Source organism: Chiloscyllium punctatum, chromosome 3 (genome assembly GCF_047496795.1).
Source record: "Chiloscyllium punctatum isolate Juve2018m chromosome 3, sChiPun1.3, whole genome shotgun sequence".
NCBI classification, from domain to species: domain Eukaryota; kingdom Metazoa; phylum Chordata; class Chondrichthyes; order Orectolobiformes; family Hemiscylliidae; genus Chiloscyllium; species Chiloscyllium punctatum.
In genome coordinates, this window is record NC_092741.1 from 148,273,118 (window position 1) to 148,288,443 (window position 15,326).

The 15,326-nt window shown below is 39.2% G+C and overlaps 1 protein-coding gene across 4 annotated transcripts in view; it reads right to left on the minus strand.

Moving 5' to 3' along the window:
- LOC140466507 (structural maintenance of chromosomes protein 6-like) overlaps positions 1-15,326 on the minus strand; it is a 127,468-nt gene that overhangs the window by 65,464 nt on the left and 46,678 nt on the right. For 3 of the 4 annotated variants that reach the window (XR_011955225.1, XM_072561992.1, XM_072561997.1), the window contains exons 6-9: positions 14,939-15,000; positions 11,763-11,843; positions 10,485-10,586; positions 4,895-5,014 (exon numbers count right to left, since the gene is read on the minus strand). Coding sequence is in view for 3 of the 4 variants with exons in the window: in XM_072561992.1 (XP_072418093.1) it covers positions 4,895-5,014; positions 10,485-10,586; positions 11,763-11,843; positions 14,939-15,000 (365 nt within the window). In the remaining variant the exon portion in view is untranslated. Of the gene's footprint in view, positions 1-4,894; positions 5,015-10,484; positions 10,587-11,762; positions 11,844-12,359; positions 14,849-14,938; positions 15,001-15,326 lie in introns of those variants that run through there. The other variant, XM_072562004.1, reaches the window with a different exon arrangement.

Here is a 15,326-nt window from a genome sequence, read left to right on the forward strand (position 1 = left end):
TTTCAATAAGGTCACCTCTCATTCCTCTAAACTCCAGTGCCTCTAAACTACAAGCCCAATAGACTCAAACTCTCCACTTAGGATCCCTCCATATGCAGGATCAATTGAATCTCCTCTGTTCTGCCTCCAATGTCAGTATATCTTCCGTTAGATAAGGGGCACAATATTGTTCACATTATTCTAGCTATGGCTTTTCATTGATTTAGCAAGACCTGCCTATTTTGATATTCCATTTTCTTTGAAACAAAGACCACCATTCTCTTTGAATTCCCCACTACCTGAATGCTAGCTTTTTATGATTAATGCAACAGGGCACCCTGCAAAATTCCTCTGTGCTGCATTTTTCTGCAGTCTTTCTCCATTTAAATAATCTTCAGTTCCTCTATTCTTCCTGCCAAAGGCATAACCTCACAATTTCCAAAATTATATTCTACATGCTAAGTTTTTGCTCACTCACTTAACCTATCTAAAATCTTCTGCAAACTCTTTGTGTCACTCTCACCACTTGCCTTCCCATCTATTTGTGTGTCATCTGTAAATGTGGTGATAGTACATTCTCTTTCCTTATCCAAGTTATGAATCTTTACTGTAAATAATTATGGCACCAGCAATGATCCCTGTGGCATTCCAATAGTTATAGGTTGTTAATTTGAAAATGTTATAATCCCCTTTTTCTCACACCTCTGTCTTCCACGGCATGGTGGCTCAGTGGTTGGCACTGTTGCCTTATAGCGCCAAGGACCCAGGTTCGATTCCAACCTCGGGCAACTGTCTGTATGGAATTTGAACACTTTCCCCATGTCTGCATGGGTTTCCTCCGGGTGCTCTGATTTCCTCCCACAATCCAAAAGATGTGCAGGTGAGGTGAATTGGCCGTGCTAAATTGCCCATAGTGTTAAGTGCACTAGTCAGGATTTAAATATAGGGTAGAGAAATGGATGAGGTAAAAACAATGACTGCAGATGCTGAAAACCAAATACTGGATTAGTGGTGCTGGAAGAGCACAGCAGTTCAGGCAGCATCCAACAAGCAGCGAAATCGACATTTCGGGCAAAAGCCCCTCATCAGGAATGAAGGCAGTGAGCCTGAAGCATGGAGAGATAAGCTAGAGGAGGGTGGGGGTGGGGAGAGAGTAGCATAGAGTACAATGGGTGGGTGGGGGAGGAGATGAAGGTGATAGGTCAAGGAGGAGAGGGTGGAGTGGATAGGTGGAAAAGAAGATAGGCAGGTCGGACAAGTCCGGACAAGTCAAGGAGACAGTTACTGAGCTGGAAGTTTGAAACTAGGATGAGGTGGGGGAAGGGGAAATGAGGAAGCTGTTGAAGTCCACATTGATGCCCTGGGGTAGAGAAATGGATGGGTCACTCTTCGGAGGAGCAGTGTGGACTTGTTGGGCTGAAGGTCCTGTTTGCATACTATGGGGAATCTAATCTAATCTATTAGTTAAACAATATTCTACCGATGTTAATATATTGCCCTTAACACCATGAGCTCTTTTCTTATTGTGGCCATTGTGAAGTATCTCATTGAATGCCCATTGGAAATCTAAATATATTCCATCTACTGGCTCCTCTTTAATAATCCTGTGTGTTACCTCTTCAAAGGTTTATAATGAATATCAGGCATGATTTCCCCTTAACGAAGCCACGCTGATTCTGCCTGGTTATAGTGTACATTTCTAAATGTTCTACTGTTACACCAGTCATATAGATTTTTAACATTTTCCCAATGGCAGATATTAAGCTAACTGATCTGTTTTATTGTCTCCTTTTGTTTGAATAAGGGTGCTACATCAGCAGTTTTTCAATCCTTTGAGAGTTTTCCAGACTCTGAAGATATACAGAAAATTATCACCAGGTAATCCATTATCACTGTGGTTATATCCTTTAATATCAGATTGGAAGAATCTGACCTGTAGCCCCATTAGTTTCCCTAATACTTTCTCTCATGATATTAATGGTATTTATCTCTTCTACCCCTTTCATCCTTTCTTTATTTAGCATCTGTTAATGTTTACCAAAATGACCAATGCAATGTATTTATCGTTAGTCTGCTACTTACTGATTCCCAGTTTCGTTCTTTAAGAGGTCTATGTTCACTTTGACCTCTCTTTTTCTTTTATATATATATATATATATAAAGAAGCTCTAGCTGTTTGTTTTGATATTACTTGCTAGTTTAGCCTCAAAGTTTATTTTCTCCCTCTTCCTTTTTATTTGGTCACATTTGATTAGTTTATAAAACTTGCCAATCCTCTGGCTTGCCACCAATATGTGCTGGATTTTACATTTTACCTTTCCATTAGATACTATCCTCAGTATCCTTGGTTAATGATGATTAGATTATCCCTTTCCTAGAATCTTTCTTCTTCATTAGAATATCTCTTTGTTGTGAGTCATGAAGTTTTTTTAAACATCTGCCATTGTTCCTTAATTATCTTTTTCATCAAGTCTACTTCAGTTAACTCTGCCCTCATTCCTTCCAAATTACCTTTATTTAATTTTAGTTTAATTGTTCTGACTGAAGTTACTCATTCTCAAACTGAATGCCAAATTATGCCATATTATGGTAATTGATTCCCAGATAATTCTTATCCTGAGATCATTTATTAGGCTGCCCCATTACCAGATCGAAGATAATCTGAGGTCTGATTCAATCCACTTTTGTTGGTCTGGAAAATTACCCTGAATACACTGCATGAAATAATCCTCATGGCTTCTTCAGCCAAGTTGATTATCCCAATCTACTAGAAGATTTAAGCCACCAATGATTAATGTTTATCTTGTGATATGTGTCCTCATTATCTCCTTCTTTGTTCTCTCTCCCACTATAAAGCTACTGTTAGAGGGGTTATAGACTATTCCCATTGGTGAGTTCTTCCCCTTGTTATTTCTTACCTACACCCCTATGGATTCCACATCTTCCAATCCAGCTATCGTACATAATCTCACACTCGCCTAGCTACCCCACCACCCTTTCCTTCCTGCTGTCCCTTTTGAGAAATCACATGCCTTTGAATATCTGGTTCCCAGCTTTGGTTGTCTTTATCCTGTGTCTAACTAACCTGTCTGTCACCTTACCATGTATGATACATTTAGACATGTCAGTCAGAGCAGTCTAAACTAGCAAAACTAGTGGGACTGGAAACCATGTGGAGAAGTTAGATTAGCGCATATCAGCAAGACCAGTAGAGTGTAAGAAGTGTTGAGAAGGGAGGCAAATGTTCAATTAGAGCAGCCTGAATCAGTGGAACTAACCAGATTGTCAACTGTTATCAGTCAGAAAGAAAGTATTAGTATTGTAGGGAAACATATTGGTAATTGGTTGGTTAACTATTACAGTTAGCTCGGCACAACATTGAGAGCTGAGGGCCTGTTCAGCGCTGTATTGTTCGATGTTTAGGATCTGCTTATCAGCATTTTGCAGATTAAAAACAAACAAAAAATTAAGGAACAAGAGAGCAACTGCTGAGTTTTTTTCTAAATAGTTTTATTTGAGTGAGTAAATTGTGCTGATTATTAATATTTAATCAGTAACCTGTAAGGTTTCATTAGCAGCTGTAAGGTATTCTAGTATTGGTTAGACTTCTTTTTTAATCAAGAGGAAAGGGTCAACGTACAAAATAATGGCAAGGTTGCTTCTGTTTTGACATGTTCTGTGTTATGTCATGGAGGACACGTTCAGTCTCCTGGATAACTATTTATCCAGGAAATGTCATCAGTTACTGTTACTTCAACTCCAAGCTTTGGAACTTCAGCAGCAACTGCTGTCACTGGGAGACACCCGTGAGTGTGCCAGTTACTTAGAGCATTTATAGACATGGTCATCCTGTAGCTTAACAGTTCGCAAGGGGAGAAGGAGTGGGTGACAACTAGACAGTGAAAAAGGGATGTAGCAAGTAGTGCAGGAGTCCTCTGAACACATCTCATCTTCCAACTAGTATTCAACTCTGAATACTGATGTGAGCGATGGCTCATCTGGAAGTGCAGTCAGGAGCAAGTCCACAGAACCACTGGTGGTTCAGTTGCAGAGGGTGGTACAAGGAAGACTTGAAGAGCCAAAATGATGGATGATTCAGTAGTGAGGATAGCAGGCAAGTTTTCTGCAGCTTTTGAGATTTCAAGATGGTGCATTACCTGTCTGGTGCCAAGTGTGAAGGACATCACTGATTGGCTGCAAAAGCACACTGACAGGGTAGGGTGAACAACCAGCAGTCCTGGTCAATGTTGGAACTAGCGAGGTAGGTAGAAGGAGGGATGTCATTCTGCAAACAGAATTCGGGGAGCTGTGTAGAAAATTGGCAAGCAAAATCTTCGAAGTAGTAATCTCCAGTTTACGCCCAGTGTCATGCACAAGTGAACCATAGAAATAGGAGGATAAGACAAATGAATACATGACTGGAATGTTGGTGTAGGAGGGAGGACTTTCGATCGCTGGATCATTACAATTGGCTTGGAGCAAAAACCTGTACAGACTGGCTGGTTTACAGTTGGACAGAGCTGGGGTTCAGTTCCTTCAGGATGTTTTGCTACTCCCATTGGGAAGGATTTAAACTAACCAGGCAAAAATGTGAAAAGCAGATGATAATATCAGAGAGGAATACCAAGATGCACAAAGTACTGGGAGAGATATGCAGCACTAGAATAGAGGATTGTACAAAATTGGCTGGGATCAGATTGAGTTAGGAAGTAATAAAGACTAAATCAGCGTGTATGGGAATGCATAGTGTGTGGCTGAGAAAAAGTGATTGATGGGTTACGTGGTCAGATTGCCATGTTCCTGCTGACGTGTGAATCCTTTAGACATGACAAAAATGAAAGAATTGCAACCATATAAATTCTTATCATTTGAGATCTTTTAAAGAATTATACAAACAAAATTTCTATTTGTTTACCAATGCCCAGGCCATCTGATTCTTGAGCTGCTCTAGTTTCTCCTGCAGATCATTCAAACATTCAAGGTTTTTATAGCGTCTTTCCATTTCCTTGACTTTCTTCTTTAGTTCTGCAAGGTACTTGGGAAAAATTGAATTATCAATTGCTTCAATGTTTTTTATTATGAATTTATCTTAGCTGCACAACAGCATTGCACAGAGAGATGTAATAATAAAAATCACTTTTAATATAAATTAAGGTCTTTAACTCTGTACATGCCACCACATGTGTCATTCCTAATGCATTGAAGGTTAAAAATTAAAGTTTAAGCCAACTAACAAAATAAAGAAAATTATTGAGTTTTCATTTGACCACGGTAACTTTATATTATTTTAGAGTTTCTTGTTGTTAGGACGGCCCATTGCTGAACGTAACATAAAATGGTCGCCAAGGATTTTCGAGTCCTAGAGACATACAGCATGGAAACAGACCCCTTCAGTCCAACTTGTCCATGCTGACCAGGTTTCCCAAACTAAACTAGTCCCACTAGACTGTATTTGGCTGCTATCCCTCCAAACTTTTCCTAGTCATGTACTTGTCTTTTAAATCTTGTAAGTACACCTGCATCTACCACTTCATCTGGCAGTTCATTCCACATACAAACCATCTTCTGTGTGGAAAGGTCACCCCTCGGGTCCCTTTTAAGTCATTCTCCTCCCACTCCCTAGTTTTGAACTCATCAACCCTAATGAGCATTACACATTACGTAATAGGTTGCTAGTGCTGGGTCCTGAAATTTTAGCAGGATTCTCCTGATCTCCTCTCGTAGCTTTAGTGAAAATCTTGACATTCCTTTTAGTTGATATGAAATGTCTGAAGAAGTTTGTTAGCTGAGACAGTAACTTACACTGTCAGAATCATAACCTTTGTACCCATGGCAACCAGATGAGATAGGTATAATGAAATTATGAATGCAGCGAACAAACTAATATTGAGGGACACATTAGTTCCTTTTAACTGAATTCCTTTAAACAAATAGCTGTGGGTAGCAGAGAGAGATCCCTACCCTGCCAGCAGGGAGGATTGACTAACAGATGGAGAAAACAGGGAACCGCATCAACCTTATCTTGGGAAATAATGCAGGGCAAATGATTGAAGTGTTAGTGGGGGAGCACTTTGGGACCAGTGATCATAATTCTATTTTAAAATAGTTAGGGAGAAGGATAAGCCTTGTATAAAAGTTAAGGTTCTTAACTGGAGTAAGGGCAATTTTGGTGGTATGAGACAGGAATTCTCAAAGGTTGATTGGAATAGACTATTCATCAGTAAAGGGATGACTGGCAACTGGGAGGCTTTCAAATCTCATAAACCAAGTATTGAAGAGCAAATAACATTGTAGGGGGATAAAGGCAATTTATGATTAGGGAAACATTACTGCTGTACTTAAAGTGGATATTTCTGAGGGATCGTCCATTGAAGCTATATGGGTGGAGCTCAGAAATAAGAAAGGGATGATCACCTTATTGGGGTAGTCAGTGGGAAACTGCGAAGCAAATATGTAGAAAGATTTCAGATACATACAAGAACAAAATGGCAATGATACTAGGGGATTTAAACTTTCCAAACATGGATTGGAACTGCCATAATTTAAAGGGCTTGGATGGGAAGGAATTTGTTTAATGGGTTCAAGAAAATTTCATAAATATGTAGATGTACCTACTGGGGAAGGAGCAAAATTTGACCTTCTTTCAGGAAATAAGGCAGGGCAAGTGACTGAAGTGTTAGAGGGGGAGCACTTTGGGACCATTATTCATAATTCCGTGAGTTTTAAAATAGTTAGGAAAAAGGATAGGCCTTGTATAAAAGCCAAAGTTATTAATTGGAGAAGGGCCAATTTTGATAGTATGAGACCAGGAACTCTTAAAATTTGATTGGAATAGACTGTTTGTAGGAAAAGGGACAACTGAAAATTGAGATGCTTTCAAAAGTGTGATAACGAGAGTTCAGAGGCAACATGTTCCTGTTGGATTGAAGGGTAAGGATGGTAGGAGTAGGGAACAAGGGATGAATTAAAAATATTGAGGCTCTAAACAAGAATAAGAAGGAAGCATATGTTAGGTATAGACAAGTGAATTCAACTGAATCTCTTGAAGAGCATAAGGGGTGTAGGAAAATTCTTAAGAGGAAATCAGAAGGGCAAAAGGGGGATATGAAATAGCCTTGTCAGATAAGGGTAAAGATAATCCAAAGAGATTCTACAGGTACATTAAGACCAAAAGAGCAACTAGGGAGCAAATAGGACCCCTTAAAGATCAACAAGATCATCTATGTGTGGAACCATCAGAGTTGGGAAAGATATTAAACGAAGACTTTGGGTCAGTATTTACTATGGAGAAAGACATAGAGGTTAGGGACCGCAGGAGAATAGATACTGATGTCTTGAAAACAGCCCATGAGACAGAAGGTGCTGGAGGCCTTAAAAAGCATTAAGTTAGATAATTATCCAGGATCCCTGATCAAGTACATCCCAGGATGTTGTGGGAGGCTGGAGAAGAAAGTGTGGAGCCCTTAGCAGAGATACATGTAACATCAATAGCTGGGTGAGGTGCAGGAGAACTGGAGGATGGCTAATGTTGTGCCTTTACGTAAGAAAGCATATAAGAAGAAGACTGGGAACTGTAGATTGGTGAGTCTGACATCAGTGGTGGGTATGTTGTTGGACAGATTCTGAGAAATAGAATTTATATACATTTCAAGTAGCAAGGACTGATTAGATTCAGTCAGCATGGCTTCGTGCATGTGAAATTGTGTCTCATAAATATGATTGAGTTTCCTAAGGACATGACCAAGAAGGTGGATGAGGGCAGAGTAGTAGATGCTGTCTACAAGCACTTTCAGAAAGCCTTTGACCAGGTATGGTATGAAAGACACCTGCATGGTAGACTAGTTAGTGAAGTTAGATCACATGGGATTCAGGGACAGCTTGCTGATTGGTTACAAATTGGCTTGATGGTGGGAGACAAAGAGTGGTGATGGAGGGTTGCTTTTCGGACTGAGACCTGTGTTTTGCATCAATCAGTGCTGGGTCCACAGATATTTGTTATCTATATAAGAGATTTGGATGAGAATTTAGGAGGCATATTTAGTAGGTTTGCAGATGACACCAGTATAGTTGACAGTGAAAAAGGTTATCTAAGATTACAGAAGGATCTTGATCAATTAGGCCAATGGGCTGAGGAGTGGCAGAATGAGTTTCATTTAGATAAATGCAAGGCATTTTGATAACATGAACAAGGGCAGGACTTTTACAGTTAATGATAGAGCCCTGGGTAGTGTTGTTGAACAGAGAGACCTAGGAGTTCAGGTGCATAGTTCTTTGAAAGTTATGGCACAGGTAGACAGGGTGTTTAAGAAGGCATTTAGCATACTTGTTCATTGTTCAGATCTTTGAGTATAGGAGTTGGGACGTCATGTTGAGATTGTACAGGACGTTGGCAAGACTTTTGAAGTAAGGGGCGGCACGTTGGCTCAGTGGTTAGCACTGCTGCCTCACAGCGCCAGGAACCCGGGTTACAATTCCAGCCTCAGGTGATTGTCTGTGTGGAGTTTGCACATTTTCCCCGTTTCTGTGTGGGTTTCCTCCCGGTGCTCCGGTTTCCTCCCACACTCCAAAGATGTGCAGGTCAGGAGAATTAGCCATGCTCAGTTGTCCAAAGTGTTAGGTGTATTAGTCAGAGGGAAATGGGTCTGGGTGTGTTACTCTTCGGAGGGTTGGTATGGACTTGTTGGGCCGAAAGGCCTGTTTCCATACTGTAGGGAATCTCATCTATTGTGTACTGTTCTGATCACCCTGCTATAAGAAGGACATTATTAAATTAGAGAGGGTACAGAAAAGATTTATAAGGATGTTGCCGGACTGGAGGGTTTGAATTATAAGGAGAGTCTGGAAAGGCTAGGACCTTTTTCTTTGGAGTGAAGGAGATTGAGAGGTGACATTATGGAGGTTTATAAAATATGAAGGCATGGATAAAGTTAAAAATCACACAACGCTAGGTTATAGTCCAACAGGTTTAATTGGAAGCACTGGCTTTCGGAGCGACGCTCCTTCATCAGGTGGTTGTGCAGGAGCAGCGCTCCGAAAGCTTGTGCTTCCAATTAAACCTGTTGGACTATAACCTGGTGTTGTGTGATTTTTAACTTTGTACACCCCAGTCCAACACCGGCATCTCCAAATGGATTAAGTGAATAGCAAAGGTTTTTTCTGTAGGGTAGGGGACTTCATAACTAGAGGGAATATTTTTAAAATGAGAGGGGAAAGATTTACGACTTTATGACAGTTTAATTGTGAAATATCACATAGTCATCATGATTTCAAGAAAATACACAAATTAACTCAAAATTAACTTAATCAGTCTCTGACAAATATTTGGGCAGGAGCATGACAGTCTGAGGCAATGTAGCAAATAGTGACATTAATGTTGCATATAACCATAGTAACGTGAATTGTATAAATACTCTGGACTTGGTCTGGGAGTGCAGAGTGTCTCAGAGATTTCCTCTCTGACCTCTCCCACACTGCGTTGGTAAAGAGCTCTGAGTAAAGATCAAGTTGTCCTTCCGAACTCAGGACTCAAGCCTCCTCTTTGACAAATACCCCCTACACTTATATTAATTACTTTCAAGCTAACAGTTCAAACCCTTATATCTTTCAATAGGCCTGATCTTGCGGTTCACATTTATGCAGAGCTAACTCCCTCGGAGCAAAATATGGTTAGTGTTAATTTCATAAGAAATAGGAGCAGGAATAGACCTTTAAGCCTTTCGAGCCCATCCCTCCATTCAATGAGATACCAGCAATTCCTGTACTCCAACACCATTTCCTATACTATGCCTTTTTCCTTGATATTTTCAATATGTAAAAATAGATCAATCTCAGTCTTGAACATAGTCAGTGATCAGGCCTACACAGCCCCCGGGGTAGACAATTCCAAAGATTCATTACTGTCTGAGTGAAGTGATTCCTCCTCATCCCCAGTTTTAATTAGCCTGCCCCTTAGTTTGGAATTCTGTTGCCTGGTTCCATACTCTCCAGCTAGGATTTCCCAGGATTCATTGGTGGGATGGGGAAAACATGAGTATTTTAAAATTGTATTTTTCATATAACATGGTTAACCTCATGTTGAAAGTTTCTTCAATGGGGCAGTCCTCTTTGTAGACATACTTCTTGCCATTGTGGATTTTCATCAACCAACTGAGTTAATCAAATAATGTGCAAAGAATGTTTGAATAGAGGAATCCTACCAGTAATCCAGCATCTAATTGCAGTTATAATTATCTGTGTTTCCTCAACAATTGTATAGTATCAAAAATCTGGGTGTGTAAAGACACACTCTAATTTGTAGACAACAAAGATTCATTTACAGAGGTTGCCTTTGATTGGGAGTTAGAAAGAAACATTTGGTAAAGTATTACTTGTTCGTACTAATGCTTCACAATGTCTTTCTGTGCTTATGTTTAGTGGCGAAATGCAACCAAGACCAAAACTTATACTGAATTAGTTCATGTGGATTGCACTTGAGATGGAGTTACATGAACATCAACTCAACTTACTTCATCCTGCTCTGCAATCTTCTCCCTTGTTGTTGTCTTGGTCTGCAGTATTTGAGAATAATCTTCTTGCATTTGTTCTAGTCGAGTAGCTTTCATGAAAAACTTCAAAAATATGCATGTTTTAAAGCAGCAACGTTTCTTATTTATTTGCTATAATTTTGCTTTTGGGGAACATTGAGACAAAGTTATTAAATCTCTGCTTAAATAAATATAGCTATTTAGTAGCAGGCATCCTAAAAACCACAAAGCTCACATCATCAACAACTCTGATTACAATTCAGTGTGTGAATGAGTTAAAATTAACTAGGAGAAAGTGAGGACTGCAGATGCTGGGGATCAGAGCTTAAAAATGTGTTGCTGGAAAAGCGCAGCAGGTCAGGCAGCATCAAAGGAGCAGGAAAATCGACGTTTCCGGCATAAGCCCTTCTTAGTCCTGAAGCAGGGCTTATGCCCGAAACGTCGATTCTCCTGCTCCTTTGATGCTGCCTGACCTGCTGCGCTTTTCCAGCAACACATTTTTAAGCTCTGAGTTAAAATTAAGTTAATTCTGATTAATCAAGCAGTTAAGTTGTGACAGTACTGGTCTTATCATTTCCAGTTAAAGAAAAGGCAACTTGGGGTCTAGTTCCACAATACTTTCCAGCAATCCCTGCAGTAAATGTGCAGGTGTGTATACAAGTTAAGAACAGCATTCTGATCGACTGTGATGTTTCTCCCCTCAATGTGACCGAACAGTCTGCCAGTCTGGGTAATGTCTATTGAACTGAGAGTCCAAAGAGTGACTGAGGCCTCGAGAAAAGTAGCTCAGAAAGAAACTAGTCGCTTCAGATCAGCATGAGAGGATTTTGGCAGATTGATAAGAAAAGTAATTGTTGTTCTGTACTATATTTGCAAATTTTCATTGCATGTAACAGCATATAGAAAACTATAACTGATGTCCTGTGGTACAGATCATATGTGCAAAACAGAAGCTTTTTCAATTCTCAAATGAGAATGCATTTAAAATATCAGCTTATATTATAATAGGCAATTATTTTAATAGTTGCCAATAAAAATGCAATTCAACTAAGAGTATTGTTCAATTCACTACAAATTAATTGGTGTCTCTTATCAAAACAGAACTAAATAATATTATACTTTCTTCATTGAAAATGAAATTACACAAATTAAGTCAAACATATTGATGCAGTAATGAGTATAAGATTGAATAATGTTTACTGCACTGAACTTTTAAAAGAAAGGTTGCCTTTTCACATAAATATGTACAACACAGTTTACCTTATATTTTTCTGTTCCACTTTTTGATTTTAACAGAAGTTTACTCATTTCTTGATTTAAAATGGAGACTGGGTTATCCACCTGTATAGCAATAAAATTGCATTATGATCTGGCATGCAATTTTATCTGTCCAATGTATAGACAAGGAATGACAGTACTGAGGGGTCATAATAAATAACTTTTACAGCATACTAACTATTGGAATACACCGTACGTTGTGACGAGTCTCCCTCTCTTTACAAGAACAAGTTAAAGTTAGACTTTACTGAGATGATGCACAGACTTGAAACTGACAATTTATTTAAATAAGACATTTATTGGATGATTATTTGACTGGAAATTATGTGCAAGAGTATGGAGAAAATGCAGAAAATTAGCTCATTTAACAAGACAGTGTAGACATGATTACCTAAATGGACCCCTTATGCACTGTAACATGTCCATGATTAGTTTATATCAATGAATCATACATAGTTCTGATAGCCTGAATATATTATACATGTGTATTTCCTTGCAGTCCTGTATTTACGAAAACAAAAATGAAATGTGATGTTTCTCTCTGAACACAAACATTATAACACATGCCTTCAAACCCACCTTCAACCGCTTGGATCAAGTAGGCTCAAGGTCTTCCCTGTTCAACTGGTTGTGAAGTTATAAACTTTAGAGAGTTCAAACCAATTAAAGATCTGCCTCTTTCTCCAAAAGCCTCAGTAATAGCTGAAAATCAGAGTGACTGCTTCGAGCTGAAAGGGCTTGCCAGGGATGACCAGGTGGCTTTGATGAAGCTCTAACAACAGTAGCTCATCTTCTCATTCGCCACTTTAGAGCTTCTGTATTCAACACTGAGTTTTCAACATCAGTAGAGCATTCTAATGACTTAATGGAGATGTCAAGAGAAGTTGTGGTTAGGTAAATTTGCTAGGGTTCAGTATACATGTGAAAACTCACCTTAAACCTATACCCTCTGGTTTCGGACTCCCGTACCTGGGAAAAGACCTTGTCTATTTACCGTATCAGTGCCCTTCACTTTTCTATAAACCTCCATTAGGCCACCCCTCAGCCTCCGACACTCCATTTACTCATAACGGATTCAAAATGTCAAGTCTTGCCCACAGATTCTGCATTTGTCCAGCATTCTGTGTGATTGTTTCAGAGTTCCCTCACCCGTGGCTTTCTGTTTTCATCCTTGCATTTATTGTTGGAGCTACGGATGTAGAAAATGCAGGAGAATATTTTAAAAGATGGTTTATGGTAAAGACCATCTGCTCCAAACCTAGTTTGGAGCCAGTAGCTGATGGGGGACATACACCCTTCTTCATAGAAGCATTGAATCAGTGACAACCACTTATTTGGTTGTCATGGCTAAAATATGGCCCCAAATCCCGTAGCCTGTAGAAATATTGTGGACCTGATCATCCCCTAAACCCTGCCTCTGGAAAATTCCAGCTACTTATTCAGTTTTTTCCTTCACAGATGCTTCCTGAAATGAACACTGAAATTGCTGGAAAACCTCCACAGCATCTGTGGAGAGAAAGCAGAGTTAGTGTTTTGGGTCCAGCGACCTTTCTTCAGATGCTTCCTGGTGTATTAAGCTCTGTGTTGAATTGAACAGAACGATAGCTGTGCCAACATCTCTACCAGAGTTATAAACTTTTTGGAATTCACAGTGTACTCCCAATGCACAATACCATTACAGATGACCATCAGGAGTTTTTTATCCGAATGCAGTGTGGCCAGCATGCCCCTGTGAGGTGCCAGAGTGTGAGTCCTCCAGCAGGGGTCTGATCAGTCATTCACAAAGGTTCTGCATAACTTCCCAGCTTCAGATTGTAAGCCCCTTTCTGGTTTCTAACTCAGGATGGGATCTGGAATTTCAAACCAGCGCATTGCTACTCAATAAAGTGTTCACTGACTGGGTGCATGATCATGGGACAATTCAATTTGTACTATTTTAAAAATCTGTTAATTTGTGGATTAGAAAGCATCATAAATTCCAGATTGGAATTGAAACAGTCGGCCATGTCTAGAAGGTTCCATGGTTGATGGGCTCTAAACTCACATTCTTCAAAGAAATATTCTAATTCTGCGCTGTGTGCATCTAGCTCCATCAAGTGGCAGTTGTTGGCCTTAGAGCCTTTTCGAAATGGTAACAACAGGGTCGTTCTGTTATAACATGCGTTTCATCAATGCAAATTAGCTTTAACGCAATTGATGAATTGGGGATGCTGTTTCTAAAGTGCAAACTTTTAAAACATGTTGGCTGTAACACAATTACAGCACCAACACTTTAAGCGCTGTTTCTAAAGTACAATTTTTCTATAATGTGGAGCTGTACAAGAATATAACCATTGCGTTATAGAAGAGCTTGACCGTATTTTTCATGAACTCATACAAATTCACTCCTTGAGGAAGTCCTAACATACAGGCAGATTGGTTCAGGTGAAGGACATGCTGCTAAGAACTTTTGTGTGAAACCATAGGCATTCACCTCTTCCACACTGAATCTAGCATTAGTAGAGAATGAGTTAAAAAGTTCAATATAAGACAAAAACTCAATTTGATCCAAGGCATTATCATGCTCTACTGCTGTGAGACTATGTAAAGGTTGGCACTGTACAGACTATGTTGAACTGAAAAGCACCCTATCCAAATGATACCTTATAATCTGGCATTCTACCCTGTTAATCATCTCACACTGTATCCTTCCCAGTATCCTTAGTTCACACTTAACATTTTGCAGTTACCATTTACAGCAACTGTCAAAGTGGACCTTTAATTTTCAGAATGCAGCAGCTGACTGCTGTGAAAGGAGAATGTAGTTTGTCTTTCTCTGACAGTCCTTTGCTCTGAAATAAATATGAGAATAGAAGTATCGCTCCACATTTCTGAAGGAACCCTGATTGGCAAAAAGATTCTGACCATCTAAAAGTCTCATTGTACTCCGAACACCCACAGCCTTTCACCATATAATTAAAAATTATTTTTAAATAACATTGTCAAAACCCAAACCTGCTAAATTCAAATTCTTTTTTCTAATTACACAATAACCAAGTTGAAACATCCGTTAACATGGAGGTCAGTGGAATTTGATAAGATCTTGTGAAATTATTGACTGTTCGTTGCAGGCTAATTTAAATTTTGACAAGGATCATGAATTGAAAAACAAACCATACCTGTATATTGAATTGTTCTAATATCATGTTGAGTTCTTCCTTCTTTCTAGAAATTACATGCTCTGGGAAACAATGAACCTTGAATTACTAAAGGATCTTGCATAACAGGCAGTTTTCATCAAAGATCTGCATTGTATAAATCATTGATTATATGTTTTATTGTGATCGGTCTCTTGATTAACTTTTAAAAATATAAACCATAAGTATTAAGTTAGCCTGAAGCAGTGTTTTTTAGAGCAATTTTCTGTATCTATAGGATTGTGAAGGAGCAAAGATGGCCTTCAGTAGAGTGATGCGCTGTTCCTGTTGGATGTGGGAGATTAGGGATAGTTTCCATATTCTTGATCGTTATGTCTGCAGGAAGTATCTTTGGTTGTGAATCCTTTCA